Below are 27,645 nucleotides of genomic sequence, written 5' to 3'. Positions count from 1 at the left end.
GTTTGGTTTTCAGAAAGGCTTTTCAACAGAAAATGCTATATGTCCTTTCACTGATCAAATATTAAACAATAACTGAACATCATCCATTGGGATATTTTGTGTTCTGTCAAAGGCTTTTGATTGTGTGAATCATGAAATTCTTCTAGATTATCTTAAGTATTGTGGTATGAGTGGAACAGTGCACAAATGTCTTAATTCATATTTAACTGGAAGAATGCAGAAGGTTGAAATTAACAGTGCAGATAGTCTACAAAAATCAGCAGAGTCCTCTAACAGGGAAGGTATCAAGAATGGTGTCCTACAGTATCCAGTCTTGGGTCCCTTATTGTTCTAAATATACAGTAATGACTTGCCACTCTATATTCATGAATATGCAAAGCTAGTTCTTTTTGCTGATGATACAAGTATAGTAATCACACCCAACAAACAAGAATTGACTGAGGAAATTGTAAATAACGTCTTTCAGAAACTTATGAAGTGGTTCTCTGCAAATGGGCTCTCACTAAATTTTGAGAAAACACAGTTTATACAATTGTGTAGAGTAAATAGCATAACAACATTGATAAATATAGACTATAAACAGATGTCTGTTTCTAAGGCAGAATATTCAAAATTTTTGGGTGTGCACATTGATGAGAAATTGAATTGGAAGAAACACATTGATGATATGCTGAAATGCTTAGATTCAGCTACTTATTCTATTAAGGTTATTGCAAATTTAGTAAATTAGCCTACTATGCCTATTTTCAATCACTGCTTTCATATGGCAACATACTTTGGGGCAATTCGTCATTAGGAGAGAAAGTATTTATTCTACAAAAGCATGTAATCAGAATAATAGCTGGAGCCCACCCAAGATGACCTTGCAGAGATTTATTAAAGAACTCGGGATATTCACAGTACCTTCGGAATACTTATTAAATTTGCCATTAACACTGAAGTGAATAGCTACAACACCAGAAGAAAGGATAATCTCCACTATTCTGGATTAAATCTCACTTTGGCACAGAAAGGGGTGAATTATGCTGCCACAAAAATCTTTGGTCATTTGCCAAATAGCATTAAAAGTCCAGATAGCCAACCAACATTTAAAAACAAGTAAAAAGAGTTTCTGAGTGACAACTCCTTCTACTCAATAGATGAAGTTTTAGATATTATGTAGTAACTGTGTGTGTGTGTAAAGAAAACTTATGTTAAAGTGACACGTTCCCACATCATTACGAAATGTCGTATTCATGATCTATGGAGCAATATTAATGTATGTACGATGTTTCATTCTCACGTTATCGGATTTGATCCATATGTAGCTCCATCAAAATCCAAAAAACTTCAGTGTCCGGATAATTCTTCTTAACTACGGTATTCGATGACTTTTTATATGTCAAATGTAGATGACTGCTCGAAATTTAATTTAACCAGGTTCTGTGTTCTCATTTTTTTCCCCTTGAAATTGGTATTGAATACAAGCCTATATAGCATCTGAAAGTGGCAATCGGCATTTCGTTAACACAGTTGTGTTCTAAACAAGCTTGAACGCTGAAAGGTTTATGGCATAAAATACGTTTCCGTTCCTTGTGTGTACAATACCCACGCATTCCAAAATGGGAAACGTAATCGGTTCATCATCTCCTTGCCAGAAGTTTCGTTTTCACTTTTCACTCCTAGTTAATTATTATGTAGGTGAGACACCGTTTATCCGCACAATCGAATAGTAATTGAAAGAGGTAAGTTTTCATATCGAGGAAATAACAGAATTAACGTTTCACAAAAAAATTTATACCATAATTTCTTGTTCAAAGCACTAAATGCTGCAATGATTTTTCTGAACTCGCACGTTCAAATGAAGTATTGGTATTATCAACGTTAACAACATGCGTGACAAATACGACCTTTGATACTTTTGTTTGTTGTCGTCTTGAACTTAACCTGAAGACTTTGTTGATAATGTTATACAACTTTTTACCAACAAATAGGAAAGCTGATTCGGGCTCAGAGGTGTGACTGCACGTGGGGAAGAAGTGTCTTGACTCTTGACTCTTGACTCTTGAATCTCTGAGTCTGAAAACAGGGAGTTAAAGCCGGTATTAAGTTGAACGAGAAGGTAAAAGTGAGACTACAGGTGGGTTATTAACTATTTTGGGTATTATTAAATTTTATTGTAAGATAATCTAAACCATTTATATATATATAGTTTTGTAATGTTCTTCGGTTGTATGTTTTGAAGAGGTGGTCACGAGGTGCTTAGTAAGTTGTAATGGCGGATTGTGGCGTCGTGTGACTCTACAGTTATTTAAGAAAGAGGATCTTATTATCCTTCAGATTGCACCAGTTGTACGTTCGGGGTATCAGGTACAGTGCTAGTAGATGTTTTTATAGAAATATAATGTTAACAATTATCAAATATCGATAAGGCCGTAACATACCCCCTTTGTTGATCGTTACCAATTGAATATGTGGCTTCTGCGTAGCAGTACGTTTTTAACCATTGAACATGTAAAATAAAAACCTTGATCGTGTGTGTGATAGTAAAGAGACAGCTATGGCTTCTTCGTTGACTGTTACTACACCTCGAATGATGATAATAGTGTTGTGTATTTTACTGCCTTTGTATCATTTTACGGCATGCTGTTGGATAGAAAAATACGTAACTAATAGTATTAAAGCCTCCTTCCAAAATCTCTGCTCAGCCCATTAAACAGCATGTTACACTAATCACCAAAAGGGTACTCGTGGCCTCCCAAAGACTGCACTTTTAAGTTATGCTGCAGCAGAAAATGTGTGATAATGAACAAACTGATGGCAGTCCGTTTGCTACCGCTTATGCACACAGGAAAAAGTTTCCTTTGCTAGGTTTTGTGTGATATACGGGAGGATTAATTCGTCTATATTAATCGATACTTATTTATGCAGTTTATCAGTTTCAGTAAAACTTATTCAGATCACCTGGAGTTAGTGTTTAGTGGGATGAAAAGTAGTTGCACAATGTCACAGTTGTCCCCACCCCACCATTGGATATTAACAGCGTAGTAGTGTATGGAAGTTTGTTTTATTATTGTGACTAATTCCTTTAGCGTTGGTCGTGTTACTCTCGAACCCAAATTCCGTGAGGAGAGGTACATGAGATACTTGATAAAAGTAATTGTGTAACACTAAAATTTTCATTTAAGTCTTCAGGGGAATAATCTGTTGTATTATTACAATTCTTGCAATATTAACACACAGAGTTACTCTTGTGTAGGAATCCCTTGCAGTTAAATATCAAATATTATATTCATCGTTCATCAAAGTGCAGTTGTGTCAGCTCCTCTTGGACCCATTTTTGCACTGTTACGGACCTTTATGTTTTTGTGTGTTGCTGTCTGTTAATTTTTTGATCCACATTATTTATTACTTATAACTCAACTTTACCAAACTATGTAGTAGGATATAATGATGAATAGTAGATCAGAGTAATTATAACACCTTTGTTATTTGTAATGAAATCAGGTAGATTAGAACAATGAAAACTCATTCTTTTTTTATAATGTAGGTATGCTGATTGGTGGCTTAGCATGAGGTATAGGTTAGGTTGTTAGTGACAGTTTGGTTATCAGTTGGTAAGGCAGTGAATGCAGATGACATCTTTGATGTGGTGACATACTGATCTGTAGGTAGCGTAGCTCAGGGTGTAGGCTGAATTGAAAAATAACTGTTCATGAGTTAGTGAAGCCTAGGAATGTGATGTCTTGAGAGTAACTTAAATTCTTGTTACCGTGTGTATTGAACCTGTGTTGAATTTCATGTAAGTAGTTTGTGTCCATTATTTTGATCTCACTATATGTCAAAGCAGATGAGAGGTATTGGCAGGCTCAGTAATTCCCATGTAAACACTACTTTGTGACTGGTTCGGGCATTTGAAGATGCATTATAGTCCATTGTAGGCAACCTATGTTTGATACTTTTCTTATAAATATGTAAAACTCCTAGGTAAATTTAGGAACACTATAAGCCAGTAGAAAAACCTTTGAGTTTTCTGATTTTTATGTGCATGTATTTTATACCAACGATGAACAATACGAAGGGAGCAGCTCTAACTTATACTTTATTTGAAGTATGCCATAATATGTTTTATGGCTGAGCCAAGAAAAAGAGTGCTCATATCCTTGTGGCGATGCTATAAGAGAGAAGTGTGGGATCCAGCAGTTGGTACTTAAGTCTCCAATGAATTATGAGCTTCTGTGTAATATTGTGAGAGTTGTGTAGGATGATCATTTTTAAAGATTTTAGCACTCACTATTGATCAGCCTGGAATGGATATTTTTTCTCATTGGACCATTCATTGTTATGTGATCAAAATAATAACAACATATAATAATTTGTCTGCGGCAGATGGGCTGTTCAAATGTATTATCAGATTTTGTTATATAAGACACTTTGTGTGTATTGTCATCTCTATTAAGGAGTTTTTCCTTAATGTACACACCATTTTTAAATTACTGCAGTTAAGTCTGAATACAATAAGGGTGGCAGGGGTAACAGAGGCATGCTTCTTACATTTAGTGCTGCAACACATGGAAAAAGTAATCAGGATGTTGATTCAGTTCCTGTTAAACTTTGATTAACGTATTCCAGGTATAAAAGCAAATTTTTGAGACAGTGTAACAAAAATTACTCCAGAATGGAAGTCATAAGATGGGAAATATTAACGTAGTAACTTTAGTTAGCAGTTAAACACGATACTGTTAACGGCAGTGAAGTAAGTGACCACAGTAAAGTAGCCATTTGAACCAACTAGTTGATACAGTTAGATTAGGACATACATTTTAAAATGTGAAACAGATAATGGTACAATTGACGTATTTCCACATACGTAAGGAACTGACATTGATGGAAGCCATATCGGGACTACGGAAGTGTCTGGTTCCACCTGTCTGCTTTGATCCATGACATCATCAATATGGCGGAAATGGCTATTCTAAGAGTCTCCAATATGTTGCCTATGATGTCACTACATACATATGGCAATAATCATGAAAATACATATAAATAAGAAAATAACATCTCCTTTCAAAAGTACTATCAAAGTAACGGGACAACGGGGGGAAATTGAGGATTTTAGGGAGGGGGCAAGCTAAATATAACAGTAAAAAAAATGCACCACGATCCCAAAACACACAAAATGACGAACAAATAATTACAAAATATATGAGAAACACACTTCTCTTGGCCTATATAGGTCAACTGCAGCTGACGATACCAAAACACCAATACTCCCTTATAAAACTATATGAACGTTGTAATCGATCATTTCCCTTCATGTATATAAGTCAACCATAACTATTGATATGAAAAAAACCAACACCTACAACTACGAAAAACAGAACCAAAACCACAACACCTCAAAAATTCAAGTCGGACATCCATATGTAAATTAAAATATATTGATACACAATAAATACACAAAACATTACAATTTGAGAAAAATAAACCCAAAATACAATTACTGACTTCGAACAAATTTCATCGCTGCAAAGTAGGTCTGCCATTCCAAAAAAAAAAACAACCCCCCCCCCCCACACACACACACACACACACACAGACCTTTACGTCAGGGGTCAAAGCACATGGGTTGAATCAGATGCTTCCATTGACCCGTCATATCAAATGCAAGGGGAAAATGCCTCTATTAACAGGGCATCAGACCCTCAGCATTTGGTTTTGTTGTTTGGCATTTACTAGTATGCCACCAATGGAACCTTTCCTCTCCTATAAAACTAAAAGTTTAATGTTTATTTCATTAGATATTGCTTTCAGCCATATTTGTGTTTCTCTTTTAGAGAAGTAAGTGTTTTTCACCTTTCTCTGTCATTAAAAAATAGATTCTGAGGGGGTAATCATCTTACAAGCAATTATGCATGAGTGTTGCAAATAGTAGTTCGATGTCAAGTTAACTTACCAGCTCAGACTTGAGCATCATTTTGAGGAATAATGCTTCCTTGTGAATGCTCCGTACCTGTTGTGTGCTTATTAAGAATAAGGATGTGAGATCTGGTTTTCTTCTTTCTCTTATAAAGCACCTGCTCACAAGTTGGATTTGGAAAAATCCAGTAATGAGTTTCATGAATTGTGTAAAAATTTGAATTTAACATCACATTTCTTATGTGTTTATTGCTAGTCTTGACAGATACCCTACCTTTCTTTGTCACTGGTAAAGAGACATCTCTACAGATCTGCATATGTTTCATAGTGAACAGATCTGGCAGCATTGAAGTACTTGTACCAGACAAAAAATCTTGTAGGTACAGTGGTGGGTTCTTTTACTGTACTCTGGGAAGATATCAAGTGGATACTATTACATGTAAAATATTAGTTCAGTTTATTACAACATAGACAAGATGAATTACTTAACTTTGTACAATGCAGTTCCACAGGGATGTAATGAGTATTTTAACAGTCACTGAATATTAACATATCACTTGATATTGACAAGGTACAAATATCTTCACACGATGTATAACTGACAATAACTTTTATGTAGAGTTCTGAATAATTCAATGTTCACACTGTTAGCCTAGTTGGAAGAAGATGCCATCATCTTCATTGATGATCGTGGATTGGGCTGAGCAATAATGTGCTAGATTTTGAGTGAGTGGAAGCAGCGGCTTATGGAGACTCTTTTTGGGGACTATACCGACATTGCTCATTTGTTGCTGCAGCTGGCAGTGGCTGTCCTTATTTGTGGTTGCATCGTGAGGTACCAACCTTGCTTTGGGATCTTGCGCTTTGGGTGGCACCACTGTAGTTTTACTGACTTTATGAAGGTAACTTAGAAACAAGCAGAAAGATTTGATTATTGACTGATATTCTTGTAAAGGCCTTTGAGAAAAGAGTCTGCAGAATAGTTTGTATCAGAGTCTGCATTGTTTTGGACTGCAGATGCACAGTGCTTAAGTCAGTTTCCAGTTAAAGAATGAAAGACATGATTTGTAGTATTGAAACGTGAGAACTTCACGTGTTTAAATATATTAGCATCAGTTGCTAATATCTTTTTGATGATTTATTAATTCATTTTACAGACACAAAATATCATTCATGGCTTAAGAGCATATATCTTCACAGATCTGTAAAATTTCACAGTGAACAGATCTGATCAATTGCAAAAAGTTCTGCTAAGATGTAAAGTGCCACATGTGAAAATGTTTAAGATATTGATGTCTGGTTGCAAACCATTATTTTCTAAAAATGCACCTTGAAAGTCAAACTTGTAAAATTCTGTGAAGAGAGATGAATAATAGTGATTGTAGCTGTTGAGCCTCTCTTATTGTTGTAGTCACACATTTCAATGAAGAGTGCACACATCTCATCTTAAATGCTGAAAAGTGGTTACAAATGTGAAATGTGGCACTCAGTTATTCAGTATTTGTACAGTAGTTGAAACGTGTTATTTAGTGTTCTGCATGTTACATCTAATTTTCATATGTTTTGCTTATTCATTATTATTATTATTATGCCAGACTGATGGGTAGTGCAGTCCGAGGCCTAAGTTAGGTTGGAAGATGATAGCTTCATTGTGGATGTGTGTGATGTCCTTAGGTTAGTTAGGTTTAACTAGTTCTAAGTTCTAGGGGACTGATGACCTAAGATGTTAAGTCCCATAGTGCTCAGAGCAGAGCCATTTGAACCATTGTCAGTTGGCATAGCCAATGAAAGGGCAATGATAGTTAAAAAAAAATGCATTACACATTTCATATTTATGTTTCCACTGAAAGTGTCATTACCACTGTGGCCCAATATATGTTTTTAATACTTTGGAAAGTGTTAATAACAAAAATGTCCCAATAATAAAAATATGTATATTCCCTTGTTGATTATAGACAGTTAAATGTGTTTTGTGTAAATTTGCATAAATGCTTGGTGTGACATAGGCCTATTAAATGAAAGACAGCATATTCCATAAGATTTCGGGATTGCAGCCGGATCTCATCGACTTCTTTCCACAATATTTCGGCTGCCAACCTTACAGCCATCTTCAGGCGAGTGTTTGACACTGGAGATTGCTAGTGCAAGTCGCTCTATTTATACTTAAGTGACGCAGGCGCGCATGCGCAAGTTACCGTAGCATGCGCGCCACCTGTCGATTCCAAGGCCCTCTACAATATTACTGCATCTATGGAGCGCCAACAAATGCATGAAAAAAGTAAAACATGCACACAGATGTGTCCAAAACAATAAAAGGAAAATTTCAATATTAAATTTAAAATTACTTGTCGCTCGACATGTCAGAAGCCATAAAAAGTTTTCTTTTGGTTGAAATTAAAGAAATCAACGGGTCCCAGGCCTTATTCAGTAAAAAGCCGCCATCACGATTAATGAGATTTTCCGCTAAACGTATTTCGACGGATTCCTTCACAACTGAATCCCAGAAGGATCTCGATGGGGCCAAGATTTTCGTGGCCGAATAATCCATAGTATGTCCTGTGGATATACAATGTTCGGCTATGGCCGACTTACTGGGCTGTAAAAGGCGAGTGTGGCGCTCATGTTCAACGGAGCGGTCGTGTACTGTGCGTGTGGTTTGACCAATGTAGGCTTTCCCACACTTGCAAGGTATTTTATAAATTCCAGCCTTCCGTAATCCCAGATCAACCTTGGCTGAGCCCAGAAGAGCACGATTCTTTGTAGGTGGCCGGAAGATTGCTTTCACACGATGTTTCTTTAAAATTCTGCCTACTTTCGATGAAATGTTCCCGACATATGGGAGAAATGCTCTGGACTTAAACACCTCCTTATCCTCTTGATCTTGTGGGTGGTCACGATTTTTCCTCCTTAAAGCAGTACTGACCTGATGTGCAGAATATCCATTATGTTGAAATACCGATTTCAAGTGCTCTAATTCGTCTGCAAGGCTGTCTTTATCAGACACGACATGTGCCCTATGCACCAACGTTCCAAGAACACCCATAGTTTGTGATGGGTGATGACAGCTTGACGCCTGTAGATACAGATCCGAGTGCGTGGGTTTTCGATAGACAGAATGCCCCAATGACCCATCCACCCTGTGTTTAACCATAATGTCCAGATGTGGTAGGCAACCATCCTTTGCAACTTCCATCGTAAACTGAATGTTTGTGTGGATGGAATTCAGATGTTGTAAAAACCGTGAAAGCTCTTCTTCACCGTGAGGCCACACTACAAAGGTATCGTCCACGTACCGCCAGAAGACTGTTAATTTCAACATCGCCGAATCGAGAGCCCTCTCCTCAAAGTCTTCCATATAAAAGTTGGCTACCAGAGGGGAGTCGATGAGATCCGGCTGCAATCCCGAAATCTTATGGAATATTCGATACGCCGGGAAAATTTCGAAAGACAGCATATTTACGAGGAGGAACAATGGCCTCTTTTTAGAGTAGCTGTTTTTCACCTGAAAATGTTCATGGGTGTGTCCATGTGCACAAAACCCCTTTCCCCCCTCTCTTACACACACACACACACACACACACACACACACACACACACACACACAAAATGTAATTCCCATAATTATCGGTTTGTGCAGATTAGAACTAATTATAATTTGTTATTATATATTACAGAAAAAGTGTAGAGTGTGTGTGTGTGTGTGTGTGTGTGTGTGTGTGTGTGTGTGTGTGTGTGTGTGTGTGTGTGTAAATGTTAATGTTTAATTTCCATGTCCCTGGAGGCTCTCCTTCATGGAGGGCTTTATAGAACATGGCGTGTGAATGAAAGAACTGTTTTTTCTAAGCCTAATACAGTGCAGAAGCTAAAAAGTAGAGGGAAAATTAATCACTTACAGTAATCACTGGCATTAGGGATATGACATGAGAAACCTTGTGGTGAACAAAAAATATCTTAAGTTAGCACTGTTTCAGACGATGATGTGATGTGAACATTCTCCCTCCCTCCATGTGGGGGGGGGGGTGTCGGGGTGTCTTCTTCTGTATGCAGATGGGTTTATCTTGATTCACTCTGAATAGGAACACTGATACAGTCTCTGATGTCTGAAATCTAATCTCTCCATTAATACTTTTTGTTGAAATTATTACCAACATGTGTATTTTACTAATTTTATTTTATTTACTTTATGCAACATATTTGATATCATTGGATAGATTGTTCTTCTTGGAAAATTATAGTGTCATTTAGCATATAACACACTGACTCAACAACATATCTCCTCAGATTTATAAGGTTCTCACACATTGTTTCAGGCAGATTTGAGAGTATAAATGCCTGAATTGACTGAATTAGAGAAACCATCAACTTCAAAAGGAAAAATGCAAGGTGATGACTCTGCAGGAGGTTCTGGTACCGAGTCAGAGTCAGAGGCATCAGTCCCTGAACTTGAAGAGGCCGGTCCAAGTGGAGAACCAACAGTTTTCTCTCCTGGAACAGGGTTGCCAATTGACTTGGTCAGCAAAGCAAAACAAAGTCGTGGAGAGAAGAAGGCTCGAAAAATAATGTCCAAACTTGGGCTTAAGCAAGTGAGTATTGTTTCTAAGCTTTTAGAACTAACCTGACAAGGCAGAACTTTACATTAAATTCAAGAGGAAAAGCAGGTGGGTACTTAATGTTCAATGCAGTGTGTACAGATGAGGAAGAAGGGTGTTGTGTTCCACGATTTGGTGGCCGAATGTCCGTGAAATACAATTTTCTATGGATTTTGTTCAGTAATAAACTGATTCATATTAATCTGTGTTATGAACACAATTTCATATTTTTAAACTCGATACACAACGTGGAGTTCTACTGGATTTTTCATTGAATAAATTTTTCTTTTAAATGTGGTGTTTATTTCTATTGCATAAAGCCACAAGGGACTCAGCATTCATTTGCTGGGTACAGACTTGGTGAACCCGGGGTTCCTTGAGCAGCGTACTGGTAAGCGATGCCAGCCCTATCACTGTAAGCACTGAGCATGCTTCAGATACCACCAAGCAGTGAGGCAGTGGAACACAGTGTCACAGGGACTGGGGATCTTAGCTCGACTGCCTGGATTGCGAGGATGCTAAAATCCTTAGTAAAAAACCCTTCAATCTCAAGGTCTGCTGCAAACCAGTGAGATGCACGGGTGTTGAGGTGTAACAGTCATTAGTAGGCAACCTCTGGCGAACCTGCCACACCTCAATTGTAATAGGTTTACCTAGGCATGTGGGGCTTTGTCTAGGTGGACTTTTATTTCTCTAGCTGCCCCTGGGACTGGATGACACCCTCAAAATTCTGTCCTCGTCCCAGCAGAAAGGGTGGACTGCTGGTAGGTACAACACACAATTGCTCAAGAGGCCACATGTGACAAGCCCTCCAGATTCAGGAGTTTTTAAAAGTAGTTCAGTATTTAGTAACAGAATGCATTCGCTCGACAGAATGTATTTTTGATAGTTAAAAGGTGAGAGGGAACTTTCGGGAAAGTATGGCCTTTTTACATTCAAAAGGATTTAGAGGGCATTGCAGGAATATTAAAATCAGTCAAGCGGTTACATAATGGTGCACTAATGGTTGAAACCTGCAGGAATTGAAATGCCTATGAGAGTATGGCATTGAAACTGAGCTCCATACCACACTGAATTACAGCAAAAGTTGTGCGACATGCAGGGATCTGGTGGATTTTCCCAAAGAACTGAAAGTTGAGTGGGCCCAAGAAGGAATATTTAACATGCACAATATCACGAAAAGGGTGGATGGTGATCTTGTCAAATCCATCTTGTTTAATCTTTTCAGCAGTATGAAACTTCCAGAGCAGATTAAGGCAAATTTTCTTTGCCTCAATGTGCAGCCTGTGTCCTCAACATGTTGCAGTGTTTCAAATGCCAATATTTTGGACGTAGTGCTCTAAGGGTGTCGGGGAGAAGTCACTTAGGACAAGTGTTGTAAGGCTGCCCACAAGAGTCATTTGTTCACATCTGTTGAAGTGTGAGAGCTGCTCTGAGGCTCACCCTGTCTGTAGTCAAGTCTGCAGCGTATATCTTGAACGTAAGATACTACGGCTTGAGACTATGAAGCACATCTCACACAATAAGACCAAGAAGATGTATAAAGCCACACTGCTCCCATTGTTTGCTACTTCCTTTGCTGCATTTCTTTCACCTCCAGTGCAGAAAGTAGATGCAGCTACACAAATGGAGATTGCTAGTGTCAGCACTAGTAATTGCATTTGTCAATGCATTTGTGCTGCTGCATCTGTTTCGACGCCTGCACCTCCCACCAGAACTTTCGGAGGGTCGACAGAAGCGTCTGATCCCACACGTCAGCTTTGACCCATGATGTAAGGGTGTTGTGGTGTGTGACGACATGACGGCGTGGAGTTTGGTTTGTATGTGTGGCGTGTGTAGATGTCGTTGTGTTGTGGTTTGTTGTGCCCTCTGGTGGTATGTTCAGGGCTTTCGTATGTGTGGTGTAATGGGCTCAGTTTGATCTTGCTCAGTATACAAAATTGTTAGTGTTGGCTGTGTTTGTAGTGGAATTCGTTTCAGCGAGTTAATGATTTAGTGGTTTTGTGTGAAGGTTAATTTAACGTTGTTCGCTGTTGGTCGTGTGGTAATTTTAGTAAATTGATCGGTTGTTGTTTTTGTTCAGGAATGGATATGACAGATAAAATTAATAGCGTGTGTCTGAGGGAAAAGATGGGAAACACCGCTTTGGAACTGATAAAGTTTTTGCAGCTGTTTGGTTTAATTGCCAACATCGTGAAGTGCTTTATTAGTGGTGAAGAAATGAAGTTGGCTAAAGTTCCGGCGTCTTGGACCAGGGACGGTTACATGTGGCACTGTCAAAAGGATGACATTTGGCGTTCCATACGGCATGGTTCCTGGTTCAAGGTTGATCATGCACGAGTGTGTACTGGTGACTGATTATTTTTGTTATAGATCCCCACACAGTTTTTGCGTGCATGAGACTGGTGTGAGTGAGAGGAGTGTGCTTGATTGGTTTTCTTTTTGCCGTGAAGTGTGTTCAGAGTTTATTAAGTACAGGGGTAAGTTGGGGGGGGGGGAAGGGCATGGGGTGGTTGTGGAGGTGGACGAGTCGCAGTTTGGGAAAAGGAAGTATGGGAGGGGTAAGTCTGTGGTTGGTGTCTGGGTGTGGGGGGCTGTTGTTCCGGGGGGTGGGTGTTCTGAATGTGTTTTTAGGGTTGTGGAAGGGAGGTTTAAGGCGGAATTAGTGGGGTTAATTGAGGAGTACATAGAACCGTGGTCCATAGTAATTTCAGATGCATTTTCTTCATATAGGGGGTTGGGTGAGAGGGGATTCAATCATTTAGTCGTTAACCATGGCTTAGAGTTCAAAAATTATGAGAGGGGGGGGCTTGCACAAATACAATAGAGGGGATGTGGGGGGCTGTTAAGTCAGTTCTTGGTAGGGGGAAGAGGCGCTCTTCCAACCTTCAGTCTCAATTAGATGAGTACTTTTGGCGGAAGAGTGTCCCTGAGAGCTTTTGTGTCTTTTTGGTTTTTTTAAGGGCTGTTAGTAAAATGTATAGGTCGAAAGTGGTTAGTTGGGGTGTTTTGGGTGGGTGGGTGGGTGGCTGCGGCTCATGGTGGGGTGGGTGATTTATTTCGTGTTAGCGTTTGTTGGGGGGAGGGGGGGAGGAGTGTGTTTGTTTGTGTTTTACTCGTGTAGGATCTATTTTGTTCTAAGTTACTGAGTTGTAGTGTGTGATTGGGTTTTTTTATGTTGCATTTGGTTTTTGTTTGTGGGTTTTTTAATTTAGGGGGGGGAGTGAGGTGTGGGGGGGGTAGGTCGGTCGGGTCTTTCTTTTAGTTTACTTTTTCGTGTGTGTGTGTGTGTGTGTGTGTGTGTGTGTGTGTGTGTGTGTGTGTGTGTGTGTGTGTGTGTGTGTGGTTCTCCCCCCCCCCTCTCCGATGTATTTTCGTCTTTATAATGTGTACGTACCGAATTTATATGCGCCATATTGGAATCGTGGTTTATGGTCGTTTCCGCCATATTTGTGACGTCATGGGTCAAAACAGACGGGTGGGATCGGACGCTTCCGTATTTCCCTTTCGGAAAGGCTGTGGTTGTCTACATTGCAGAGCTCCTTGCCATCCAAAGGTTCAGTCTGGGGACACTGCCCAGTGCTACAACCACATAGCTGCAGTTGTGGCTCCGAACTCTGCCCAGGGCAGAAAATCATCTACCACTGATATAGTCAGAAGGTAAACAGCCCAACAATGTCGATGTCATTCTCTCTGAAGTCTCTCCAGATTCTTCTGTACAGGCAATGGATCGTGATGTCGGACTGGGGCAATCATCTCCCCCCAAGACTGGCCTCCACCCAATGCAGGCTCCCCTCCCTGGCAGAAAGTTAGAATGAAAGTGATACTCCTGTGTTAGGTGGCTCCCACACTGCAGTGGAATGTTAATGAGTTCCGGACATGTGTAGGGACTGAAACAGCTGGTGTAGGAACACCCCCTGTATTTGTATTTGCAGGAAACATATTTTAAAGCATTTGATGTCCCTGTCCTACAGGACTGTACACACTACTGCAAGGATGACCTGACTGGGGAAGGGTGAAGGGAGGGGTTGCCTTCTTTGTCAATAACGTGCACCATTCCTCTGCTCTCCCTCTACCTACTGACCTGCAAGCAATTACACTTGTAGTTCATGTATGTCAGAGGATCACAGTTGGTTCACTATATTTACCTCCACATGATGCAGTTGACTCTAAGGCACTAACATGTCGAATAAAACAACTCCCGTGACCATTTCTCATACTGGGAGACTTCAATGCCCGTCATATATTGTGAGGTTTGACCTCTACTTGCCATTGGGGTTGGGTATTGGAAAAATCTCATGACGTCTCACAAGCCGTGCATTCTCAACGCAGGTACCTCCCACTCATTTCTGTGCTATTACTGGGTCATGCTCAGCCATCAACCTCTTTCTGCTCTCCAGCCCTTGCAGACTCTGTTCGGTGGGAAGTCACTGATGACCTTTGTTCGATTGACCACTTACCACTCCATATTCACCTTCTAGGTGGAGTTCTCTCTGAAAGGATGCAGCCACGGTGGAGGAGAAGAGCCAACTGGATGCTGTTCAGCCAATTGGCTGTGTTTGAGTGCCATGACACCATCCAGGAGTGGGTGGACCACATCTCATGAGTAGTCCACCACACTGCTGACCTCTCTATCCCAAAGTCGCATCATTTTCCTAAGAGGCCACCAGTCTCTTGGTGGACTAATGAGTGTCATCTGGTCATTTGGGTCTGTGACAGTTTAAGAGCCACCTGGTGGTGCAAAACCTCACAGCCTTTCAGCTAACAAGGGCAAAAGCTAGATCTGTCATCAAGGAAAGCAAGAAAAGCTTTTGGCAAGTGTTCGTGGACTCTTATCAACCATTCCATGTGTTCTACTACAGTATGTTAAGCCATCAGTATGGCTTCCAGTAAAGGTAGTTATAGTTGAATCAGGGGTGTCTCCAAAAAAACACCTGGAGACAATGCACATACAATGACAGAGCATTTTGCACTGACTACTGCCACTGCCAGCCAGGATCCATTGTTCTGTCATTACCGTGCCACCATGGAGAGGCTGAATTGGACCTCAGGTCTAACAATTCAGAGTCCTACAACTGTCCGTTCTCCATGTGGGAGCTGTATTCGGCTTGTCTGTGGCTCGTGATACTATGCCCGGTCACAACCCAAACAGATAAAGCATGCTGCGGAACTCGCCACCGTTTTCAAAGGAAGTTCTCTTATGATGTTTTAATTCGATGTGCTAGACAGGCAATTTTCCCAACTCATGGAGGGAGGCAATTTTGATCCCACTTCTCAAACCATGAGAGGCAGACATCTCCCAGTAGTTACCAGAGTGTCGCCTTTAACGAGCTGTGTAGAAAAGACCTTGGAGCGAATGGTTAACTGTCATCTGGTCTGGATGTTTGAGACTAGGCAGCTCCTAAGTTGCTTTCACTGTGGATTCAGGAGATTTTCGTCCAGCGTTAACATCCTGAACCTGCTAGAGGTGGCTATTCAGCAAGCTCACCTTGATAAACAGCATTATGTAGGTATATTTTTTTTATATTAGTAAGGTGTATGATACTACTAGGCACCACAGTATTCTAGGGCAGCTCCACCAATTGGGCATCTGTGGCTATCTCTCAATGTTTATTCAGTCCTTCTCATCAAAGTGATTTTTTCACCCGGTTTGAGGACCTGAAGGCAAGGGCCCAGAAGATGTTGAACATTTTGTAGTGTCTTAGCCATAGGTCTTAAGGAGCAGGGAGGGCACATTTGCTCCATTTTGTTTATAGGGCTTTAATTTGATTGCGGCTGGACTATGGGTGCACAGTGTACAGGTCAACGACGCCTTTGTACTTGAAAGTCATTGACGCTGTACACTGTAAGGAGATCATGCGTTCACGGCAATTGTTTGTGCCGAGGCTAATGAACCACTACTTACCATCTGATTGGAGCTTCTCATGGTGCATCAGGTATGTCAGTCCCTCGCTATGTCCAATTCCCCAGCATAGCATACCGTTGCTCATCTGGCCTCTTTACCAATCATCTGCAGGCAACAAGACCATTTGGGATCTGTGCAAAGTGTGTGTTGGAACCCTTTGGTGTGGGGCATGTATGGGCTCAAATCTGGGTCTTTAACCAACTGCCACCTTGGCTACTGCAGAGGCTCAGATTCATTTTAGGCACTGTTGCAGTGCCAGGAGGGATTATTGCACTCCTGCTTCTGTTTTTAATAAGATATTTTCTGACATTTTAAATGAGGAACCTGACTACGTAGCTGTATTTTTGAATGGGTCTAAACAGGTGACTCCATCTGTTGCTCTGCTCTGTTGTCTTCACGGGTCGTGTCCTCATGATTTGGTTGCCTCCGAAGTTCACTGTATTCAGTGCTGGAGCAGATGATTTGTCCCATGTGTGCTAAATTCTTCATCTTTTCCTATGTCCTTCTGTCTACACCACTTGTATCAAGTGATAAAGTAGTCTAGGATATCCAACATGCCCTCCTCCAGCTATGAAAGCTTGGCAAACAGGTGTCCTGCTGGGTGACAGGGCTCATGGGTGTTGCAGGAAACGAAAGGGCAGACATAGCAGCCAAGGAGTTGTTGTGTTCCTCGGTTAGTTCAGTGTGCCATACCCCTGCATGCCATTGTCTCACTGTTGAGGTGTAGAGTCTTCCACCGATGGGAAATGAATGGCTGGAAGTGACAGACAACAAGCTTCATCTTGTAAAGCTGACTATGCAGCTGTGGTGTATCTCCTTCCAGATGGGACGAGGTTGACCTTACTCATTTTCGCATAGGCCAAAGGCCTGGAACGCATGGTTTCTTGCTCTGGTAAGAGGACCCTCTAATGTATGGTGCTTGTGGCATGCAGTTCACTGTACACCACATTTTTATTAGACTGTGTTTTACATTCCATCCAGCAGGCTGCAGCAGATTTTCTGACAGATCTGCCATCTGTTTTAAGTAATGTTCACACAAATGCGGTAACAGTATTTAGGTTTTGTGGTTTGTCCAGCTTGCTTCCAAAAATTTTGAGAAGTATTTAATGTGTTACAGTGTGACTGCCTCATCCATGTTTTTTGTAATTGGTCAGCCAGTCACATTTCTCTGTGCCTCTTTTAGCTCATCTGTCATCTTACTTCTGTTTTAATCAAAGACAAACCACCTTTCACTGTTGTAGTAAGGTGTGTGAGGTATTGTGACTGTGTAGGTCAAAGTGAGATGGAGTGACTGCAGGAGTGTCATTTTGTAGGTTTCCCCCCTCACTCTGTGACAATTATTTTCATTGCATGCCTTGCTGTTGATTGCTTTTAGGCCACACACACACACACACACACACACACACACACACACACACACACACACACACACTTTCTAATTGTTTTCCTTGGTGATATGCATTTTGAGACAAGTGTCAGTATTGTCAATAAAATTCTTCTGGGTGTGTGACTGCATTGTCAGTGTGTGAAATTTTCCAACATTCTGGTCACTGTTGCAAATGGCCTTCCTCAGGGTGTTTTGCTAACAGCTGAATGAGAAAAGTTTTGGCTCTTATATACTGGCAGAAGAGGTTGTTACCATTAACTGATAGGGTATTGAGGATAAGGAGGAGGGGTGTTAGATGTCCTTTATTGATGCGTGTATTATTTCTTGTCATTGTTGGAAATGGAGATTCTTGATTGGTGTTTGTGTAATTGCTTGCCACTGGTGAAAATGAGTGAATGAGAAACTGGCAGCAGTTTACTTGATGCTTAGTGCCAGCTGTGGTGTGCAAGTACTCTGCGTAAGCCGACAGTATGTTGAGCTGTAGGTCGAAAATGTATCTCATAATTGTATCATGACAGGAAAAAAGCCCAGCACTGTAAGCAGTGTGTAGCTTTATCTGGCAAGGACGCCAAAGGGTTAAAGAGACACCAGTGGTTTGTGGTCTATGATTAGATGCAGCTTGGGCCTGTAAAGAAATCATGAAATTTTTTCAGAACATACATGATTGCCAAAGTCTCTTTCTCTATCTAAGAATAACGCTGTTGCTCTGAATTTAATGGTCAGAGGCATATGTGATAGGCCGTTCAGATCTGTTCACATACTCATGAGCAAGGACAGCGCCAAGGCCAAACAAAGACCTGGGAGTCACTAACACAAGCTGCTGGCCCGGCCGATGAAATGTGACAAAACAAGGAGCTGACTACAGTTTATATTTCAACTTGAATGCTGTCTCACAAGCCCAGGACCAGCAGAAAGGAACATCTTCACATAATAATGCATGGCGTATAATAAAAATTACTCTAAAAATGCGTGTTGGTTGGGCCCAGCCCATTGTCTGGTGAGCTGTCAGTAATTAAAATTTTGCCTTACAAATCCTTCCTTTAATACAAATGCAAGGTTCACAAATGTACAAAAATAATAAAAAATCAAAGATGTCAAAATAGGCAAAAATGTATATACCATATGCAATTATACAGGGTGATTTACATATATGCAAATATTTTTAATGTTACTCTACAAGTAAAACTAAAGAAAAAATTTCATATAAACATAAGTCTGCAAATGTTTAGTTACAGCTAACAAAAGGTTAAAGTAAAGCATGATTTCCATCTGTTTTGTTGTTATTGATCTGGTAAATCTAATAAAACATGTCCCAGACATGTATCTGCAGTAGTTTTCTAGAACATCCAGAGAAGCAAAGAAGTAATTTTGTAACATTTTTAAGTTTGTAAATTCCAGACAGTTGCACAAAGTTTTCAGCAGAAGTTGTAGAGAATTTAATTTTGGAAAAATGATGGTAATAACTGTATGAATGTATCAGATAATCTTTCATCAATACCATAGCACACATGAATTCATGTTAAACTGGAGGAAGGGGGGGAAAAAAAAAGCTCAGTGTTAAGGAAGCTGTACAGTGTACATACAATTTCACAATACATTCCCAAAAAATGTTCAGAAATGTATTCCTCTGTCGTAAATTTGAAAGGCATTCCTATTTCATAAATAATTTACAAACTACAAAAGTTACCATGTGGTTTCACTTAAATACACTGTTGTTATGTTCTTTCACTGAACAATACAGAAAATTAACTCTTTTCAAGCTTAGAAACTGACTGAAACAAATCACTAATGGTTGCCAACAATGACGTAAATGTTTCTATATTCTTAATGGAAAGTAAAGAAATTTACTTGTATAATAACCTTTGCTTCTCTGGATGTCTTGGAAAACTACTGCAGATACACATCTGGAACAGGTTTTATTAGATTCACCAGACCAATAATAACAAAAAAATTGAAATTGTGCTTTACTTTAACCTCGTACAGTTTTGTGATGGCTTCATATCTGCAAAGTTTTGGTAAATTTCAGGCAAAATCTTTTATTAGCTGTAACTCCGTAACTAAACATTTGTGGACCTATGTTTATATGAACTTGTTTTCTTTAGTTTTACTTTTAGAATAATGTGTTAAAATGTTTGCATACCTTCGTGAATCACCCCTTATAAGCTCAAGAAGCAAGAAATGCATATGGTATATCAGATGCAATAACTTTCCACTCACACAGACAGAAACCAAATGCACCAGTGCCACAACTGCAGGTAACATATGCCATGGCCAATAGAGCGCACCTTGGGCGAGCAGAATGCCAGGTGGTGGAGCCATCAGTATCATAAGGAAATTAGTATAAAATGTATATCCAGATTACTAACAATGATAAAAGCAAAGCTCAAAGGCATAAAATCGTGTAAGATATGGCAGCAAACATTACATATGTGAAAATTACAGCATATTAAAAAACTCATAATTGCAGCAAACATCACCAAACATTTGGTGTTATAAACAGTGGTCGCTAAGGGCACACAATTTTTACTTCCAGTGGCAATTGAAGACATTATCAAAAATGAGAAAAAACCAGTCTCTTGTTCCAGTGATCGGCTCAGTAAGTAAAAGTCATCAAAGCGCCATCAATGTACAAAAATTTGTAGGTCTTCCAAGATATCCAAATAAACACCTTTATTTTCATGAATGAAGAATCTGTAAGTTTTTTTCGGTGTCACAAAGCTGATTACTCCACTGACTAAATGAGCTGCTAGTGGACTATCACAGCTAGGATAACTATGTTCCCTATATCGCATTCTGAACTCACTCCCAGCCTGTCTGATGTAAAACTTGTCACAAGCTCCACACTTTATCTTGTACCCCCCCGTCCCCCTCCATTGCAAAATTTATTAACTGGCTGCTCTATACTATGTCAGATTTGTTAATAATTAAACTTACCTTCTGAGAGGGCGGGAGAGCTGTTGACAATATATTCATCATTTTTAATTATAGTAAGGATGAGACACTGAAACTACAAGAAATTTTTTACTCTTCACATCATAAATTTTGTTTTGAAATTGAAGGTTTACTGAACTATTTGGATTTACTGATAAATAGGAATGGTCAGTGTTTAGAATACGAGGTTTTTTGTAAACCGACACCAACAAATGTCATTATTGATGCAAATTCTAATCATTCCCCGTCACAGAAGAAAGCATTTTTTCGTTCGGCGTTTCACATCTTCAAAAAAATTGCGCTTGACTAGAGGCCACTGACAGGGATATGACCACCATTGTACAGACAAGGATTGCAAATGTATTTGGAGAAAGTGATATTAGGAAAAGGGTGCAAAAAATACTGTCACATACTACGAAGGGACTGGAGTAAAAAAACGAAGTAGTTAGATATGTCTGTTGGCACAGTGTCTGAAGAGTTAAAGAAGCATAACATAGTGATAGGTTTCAGTGCTATGAACAAATTTGCGAAGCTGCTCTGACATAGTGTAGAGCAGCTGTTAATAAGTTTTATATTAAGTGTAATCTTGTCAAGTTTTACATGAGACTGGGAGTAAGTTCAGAACATGATATGTGGAACACGGTTATCCTAGCAGTGGTAGTCCACAAGGATCTCATTCATGTCAGTGCAATCGTCAGCTTTGTGACACCAAAAACAATTACAGATTCTTCATTATGAAAATAAAGATATGTGTGTGTTTTTTAATATGCTGTGATTTTCACATGTGTAGTATTTTCTGTCTTATCTTCCGCAATTTTATGCCTTAGAGCTTTGCTTTTGTCAGTTTTAGTAAACTGGATTTACAATTTAATATAAATTTGATGATGATGACTCTGCCACCTGGCATTCTGCTAGCCCAAGGTACTCTCTCTTGACCATGGCATATGTTACCTGCAGCTGTGTCGCTGGTACATTTGGTTTCTGCCTGTGAGTGGAAATAATTGCACCTGATATACCATATGCATTTCTTAATGTACGATATTTACAACTGCCTCTTGAGCTTATATAATTGCACATTTTTGCCTATTTTGACATCTTCGATTTTTTATTTATATTTATGAACGATGCAATTCTATATTCTTGCATTTGTATTAAAGAAAGAGCTTGTAATCCCAAATTGTATTTGCTGACGGGTCACCAGATGTTGTTTCCTGACCAAAATGCACTTTAACCCTGCAGACTGTAGAACAGAAAATAGAGCATGAAGGTTCTGCAAATAGTTCTCATAGTCACTAGACACTATGTCATCTAAATACTTGATGCAGCCTGTAACGTAACTGATGCAATTAATTGCTCTAAAGTGTTGAAAAATAGCTGGTGCACTTGTCACAGTAAACAGTAGGCACTAGTATTGATAAAGCCAACATGGGGTAACGATAACTAGAAGTCATTTAGATTCTTTGTTGTGCAGCAGCTGTAAATAAGTCTCCATCAAGTCAGTACTTGGAAAAATAATGCCCCCCCCCCCAAATAATAATAATGATGATGATAATTTTGGTAACAGCTCATGAGGACATAGCAAAGGATAGATATCAGCATTGGATTGTGTAATAACTGAGTTCTTTAAAATCACCGTAGGGGCTTAATTTACCTGTAGGATGTTTGCTATCACCGGTGGTGCTGACAATAACTGGAAGAAATAGTCGAATAACATTAAGGAATTGAAGGTGATCTAATTCCGCTTTTACTTGATTGTGTCAAGTTTCCGATACAGGGCAGGCTTGGGAAAAACGGTGACAGGCAGACTGTTTCATTGTAATATGAGCCTGAAATTCTGTTGCACAAACCAGTCCTGGAGAAAATAGAGGCACAGAGAGCAACTAACTGTTGATATGGAACTTGATCAGAATCCAAATGCACTTAATCATCGATGGAGAATCCAAACAGTTTAAAAGCGTACAAAGCAAATAGATTTCCATTGTAAGCATTGTCAACAACACGGAATGTTAATGAACGAACCATAGCCTTGTATGTCACAAGTGCAGAAAACTGTCAAAGGATGGGAATCTGTTGTTTGTTATAATGCGCCAGCCCCCATGACACTGGAGTCAGACGAGAAGAACCCAAATTCACATAAGTCTGAGAATTTACCAATGTTGCTGCTGCACCCATGTCCACCTGCGTTCTCAGTGTTTGTTAAACACATGCACTTCAGTGTATAACTTGCTTTGAGACACCATCACTACTGATGCTTTGTTTGCATCCATGTTTGTTTCAGCCTCACTCCTGTTGGGAAAGGAGCTGCATACAGGAGCCGTGTGTCCTTTCTTATGACACTTATTACATGTTGGGCAGTGCTTGGGACACACTGCCCATTCATCTTAAATGAAGCAGTATGGGCATGAAGGCAGTGGAGCTCAAAGGTGTTGTTGTTGTGACACAGACTGTTGTTGTTGCAAACAATAATTATATTTGGAGTCACAAATGATGGCGGTCAAGTTTAGGTTCATTCTGCATACCTGTGTCACAGTCTCAGACAGCCGATGAGTGTTCAGTAGTGCTCTGAGCTCTATGCTGTGAATATTGTGCCCATGCTAGCATTACACATGATCATAGTGAGTTATTTAGTGAATTTTTATTCCATTTGTTGCGGGTGGTTGTGGCTGATGGGGGTGGTAAGCAAAGCAATGAATGTGTATGTGCATACCACAACTGTCGCTTTTGAACCAGGAACAATGCAGTCACCATCCGTTTGTCAACCTGTGTGAACTGCCATAGTTCATGGGCCAGACTATATGTATATGATACTGGGACGTCTGCTGGACTGCTGCAGTAGTGTCTACATTCTATGCGAACTGACTGAAGGCTGGGAGGAGTGAGAGGAACTGATTCTGAAACTTTGGACCAGGCTTCTATTGGACAAACTGCAGCTCGTGAAACTTCAGACGACTGAACTATGTTCAATACTTCGTAAACAAAGGATTTTTCACACTGTAGAGCTCACTTTGGAACTCCACCATCGGGAGAAAAACGTTTGATTGCATCATGAACTATTTGGCTGCACACGATTCTTTAAAGACGTTTTGTCACAAAATTACAACAGTGGCTAAGTCCACGTAGTTCTGCTGCCCATGCCCTGTATGGCTGTTTTGGTTGCTTTTGGCAGCAATAAAACTCCACTAGCCGCAATAATGTGACTACATTTACAATGGTATGTGGAAAATAACTCACAAGTCTGATCAAAAGAAAGACTTGAAGGTTCTTATAAGGTGTTGAGGGGTTGAGCTGACAACTACTGATGCCCATGAGACAACAAGAAAAGGGGCTTGGACAAGTTTACGTCTGTTACTCCAGATGCCTGGAAATGTTGCCGTAGGTGTTTTTCGTAAGAATCCCCGTCCTATGCATCGTTGTATGCAGGGAATGGTGGAGCATATGTTGTTGGCAGGGCTGCAGGTTGTGCCAGTGTAGTCATTAAACTAGAAATAGTAACTGTCAGGGCGTGCTGTTGCCTGAAAAGAGATTTAAACACTGGCTCCATGGAAATTAAAACTCAAAGGACCAATGACTGAAGTGGAACACACTGAGTCGAATACAATACTCATCACTAAAAAAGTGTTCTAATCCGAGAACACTGTAAATTATTGCTCAAACAGTACATACACGTGGAAAACAAGGTGCAATACAATTAGCAGAGCCTAGTGCTCCGCCCAACATGGACATCAGTTCCAGCAGGGGGGCAGTCGGCAGACCGTGCACACAACTGCTGTCATATTAGCAGACCGGGTAGCCTCTAGTGCCAGAGAACAAACTGTGAAGCGGTGCACACATGTGATAGATAGTTACAGCACTGTTTCCATAAGTTTGAGGCAGTTTGTAGCCATTGTAGTTCCGGACAAACAGATTATTTCGTTGCATAAAACACAAGAACCCACCCGTATGAAACTTCAAATTCCGTTGGTGAAATACTTTTTATACAAATTATTTTGCAGTCTTCAAACTGAAGCATTTCAGTTGTAATGACATATCCACACTTCCTGTTTTGAACTACAAAATTGAGTGTCTTATTTCCACATCTGTATATTTTCACTTTTGCCCCTGAAATGAACACTGATTTTATGAACTGTTTAAGAGTTCCTCTTCAGTTGCTCACCGCCGACAAACTTTTTTTTTTTTTCATCAACATGAAATCTACATCCAGCTTCCCACTTTCCGTCTTCCTTTGCATAGCTGATAACTTTTTCAAATTTTACTGTGTAGATAGGCCTCTGCTCTTTTCCCATAGTCACTCACAAACCGAATGATAAACTTTTATCTTATCCTCAGCTTTGATTTTCCTTGCACTGTGTCTTAAATTAGTCCCACCACCTGATCTGTCTTGTTGGTGATGAGTCATCCTTAGTTTTTTGTGTGGACTAGAAAATTTAGCATCTACTTTTTTTTTTTTTTTTTTTTTTTTGTGCAAAATTCGCTTGTGTTTTGGTCGAAAATCACGTTTAATTTTTTTAAAAATGATTAGATGCACACATTCAAAAGATTGTCACATTTGCGTGAGGGAAGACAACTAAGCCTTCATTCTTCGAAATTCACTTTTTTTTTAGTACTGATTGGGAACTTTTTGATTGGTAGATTTCTTTATTTGGCTGTATTTAAGCTTTCAACAAATTATTGTTCTATCGAAAATAGTAGCGGTTTCCTACGAGTGAGCTGAATGTGTGTCTTATTGAAGATGTTTCTGGGCATTACTTGCCTTTTCCTGCCCAGTTTCATGATTGCAAAATCTGCAGAATATTAAATGTTACATTTTGTGGGAATTTGTTGCTGTGCGATCCATGCTTGACAATGCTACAGATAGTAACTCTATTTTAATGTCAGGGAAAGAATATTGGCGCTGTCGAGAAACATAACATTTAGTTTTCCAGTTACTTTAGTGTAGTGTGTGCACACTGTATAGATGTAAATGGCTGTGAGTGTAAACAAATTAGAATTCTGACTGTCAGAGGGGAGTAGTAGTGCAAGGAAACAAGTCCTGCCTCCCTCTTGCAGGGTAGCACCCTACACTTGGGTTCTGCGAAAGCAGAACTGACTCGGGGATCACCGATCTCTTCTGGTGTTGTAAGGGTCGCCCTCAAAACCTGTGATGGGCCAGGCTTAGTCACTTCACTCATTTCAAAATAAGAAAGAACAACACACAATACAAAGCATTCAGGAACAGTTAACATGCAATTGCTTGTTGAGGATGGTGGAGTGTTGTTAATGATGTAGTTCAGTCCAGACCTCTAGCAGTATTTGAAGCAACTAAAGGTCAAAATATGTGTCATCTAATTTGCCACATTAGACTGTGTGCATTATACAAATTTTTGAACTTAGCTAACTAACAAACATATGCATTTCTTTGTTATAAAATGCTAAGTTCCATGGTTGAGTACTACATTGCATTACAAGGTGTGTATTTTAAATAAACCATCCAACCACCCACAGTTGTCACAGCAAAAGAGCATAAGCACATTGATACATTGCATTCATGCACATTTTATTTTGCAAATGGTTTCTTGTACACATTATCTTTCCAAATTGGGTTTCGCCACATGATGTATGATAGCAGTAACTGAAAATTGGTTACATTTTCGATATTTGTATGCAGAAAATAAAACTATCTCTGATAAAATAGTTCATTTGGATACAGTTCACTATGAAATTGTGTATGTTAAGTAATTCTGTTTTTTCACATTTAGGGGCAGAATTGGCATCTATTTTGCATTTATTGCAAAATACTAATTTTTCCTGTGCTTAGATATGTGGGGAGGGAAATAGATGCAACTCAAGGTTCTAAGTTTTGCTAGGCAGTTGTGAAGAACGTTCGAAATGTTTATAAGAAGTTAATCCCATAAATTTTTGTATGAATTTGTTATTGACTTTCATTCTAGAGCAGTGTGTGCCCTAATTTCGCACACTGTGAAATACTAATAGTGTGTGAAAGATAAAATATAAATCAACATATTTCTTCTTAAACGGTGTTAATGAATACCATGAATACACTATTATCAATACCTTGGATACATGTGTAAGCTGTCTGTGAGCTGTTCCCTTGTTAATATTCTTGCTGGGATTTTTTATTCTAGAGGTCTTCTGCCTACTATTCGACTGAATCAGTACAGATCTGTGCCATTTATTCATAAAGGTAGAAGTAGAGAGAGGTGCAAATACTTTTTTTTTTTTCTGGTGAACAAGTTTCTGTAGGTGTATGGTGTGGAACATGTTAATTAGGTCATGTAATTGTAGCAGTCTTACTTTTAGTGTACCAGTTTGTGAGTAGTTGTTGAATTTACTATCATTAACTTAAGAATATTGGTTACAGATTTTGCAAGAAAGCCATTGTGTAGACATTTCTTGTGGAGGCTCTTAAATATGATGAAATTACAAAAATATGCAAAGGTGGTTTGGTGTTCATTAATTCATATAATTCTGTTTCAGGTGCAAGGTGTCAATAGAGTTACAGTAAGAAAATCTAAGAACATACTGTTCATTATAAACAAACCAGATGTGTATAAAAATCCAGCATCTGATACGTACATTGTTTTTGGTGAAGCAAAGGTAAATATTTTGAAACTGTGTTTTAATTCTTATGGTATAGTGTAATTCAGTTGCCACGGGTTCTGGAAATCGGGGAATATCAGGGAATTTCAAACACATTTGGGAAATTTGAAAGACACCGGAAAATCTTGTTTTTGTCATAGTAAATGAAATGGTTTGTTTGAGGCATCATGCTGGCTGGCTTGGTGCTGCTGAGTATGTGCACCACTTCCCTACCCCCTCATTTTTTGCTGCTTCTCCCCTCCCCTTCCTACCACTCCCGTCAGCTGGCAGTCAATGCTGCCACCACATCTTGCCACTAGCGTAGCAGCTGCCTATGAGAGGCAGGGAGGCATGAGGAT

At 39.6% G+C, this 27,645-nt stretch overlaps 1 protein-coding gene across 5 annotated transcripts in view; it reads left to right on the top strand.

The window, feature by feature from the left end:
- The first annotated feature begins 1,866 nt into the window (after positions 1-1,866).
- LOC126248756 (nascent polypeptide-associated complex subunit alpha-like) overlaps positions 1,867-27,645 on the top strand; it is a 33,601-nt gene continuing 7,822 nt past the window's right edge. The window contains exons 1-4 of one of the 5 annotated variants that reach the window (XM_049950106.1): positions 1,867-2,119; positions 2,227-2,349; positions 10,213-10,481; positions 27,185-27,304. In XM_049950106.1, the coding sequence (XP_049806063.1) occupies positions 10,227-10,481; positions 27,185-27,304 (375 nt within the window). In that variant the 5' untranslated portion in view covers positions 1,867-2,119; positions 2,227-2,349; positions 10,213-10,226. Of the gene's footprint in view, positions 2,120-2,209; positions 2,350-10,208; positions 10,482-27,184; positions 27,305-27,645 lie in introns of those variants that run through there. The other 4 variants (XM_049950102.1, XM_049950104.1, XM_049950103.1 and 1 more) reach the window with 4 other exon arrangements.

Source organism: Schistocerca nitens, chromosome 3 (genome assembly GCF_023898315.1).
Source record: "Schistocerca nitens isolate TAMUIC-IGC-003100 chromosome 3, iqSchNite1.1, whole genome shotgun sequence".
Lineage (NCBI taxonomy): Eukaryota > Metazoa > Arthropoda > Insecta > Orthoptera > Acrididae > Schistocerca > Schistocerca nitens.
This window is presented reverse-complemented; position numbering and strand designations above follow the sequence as displayed.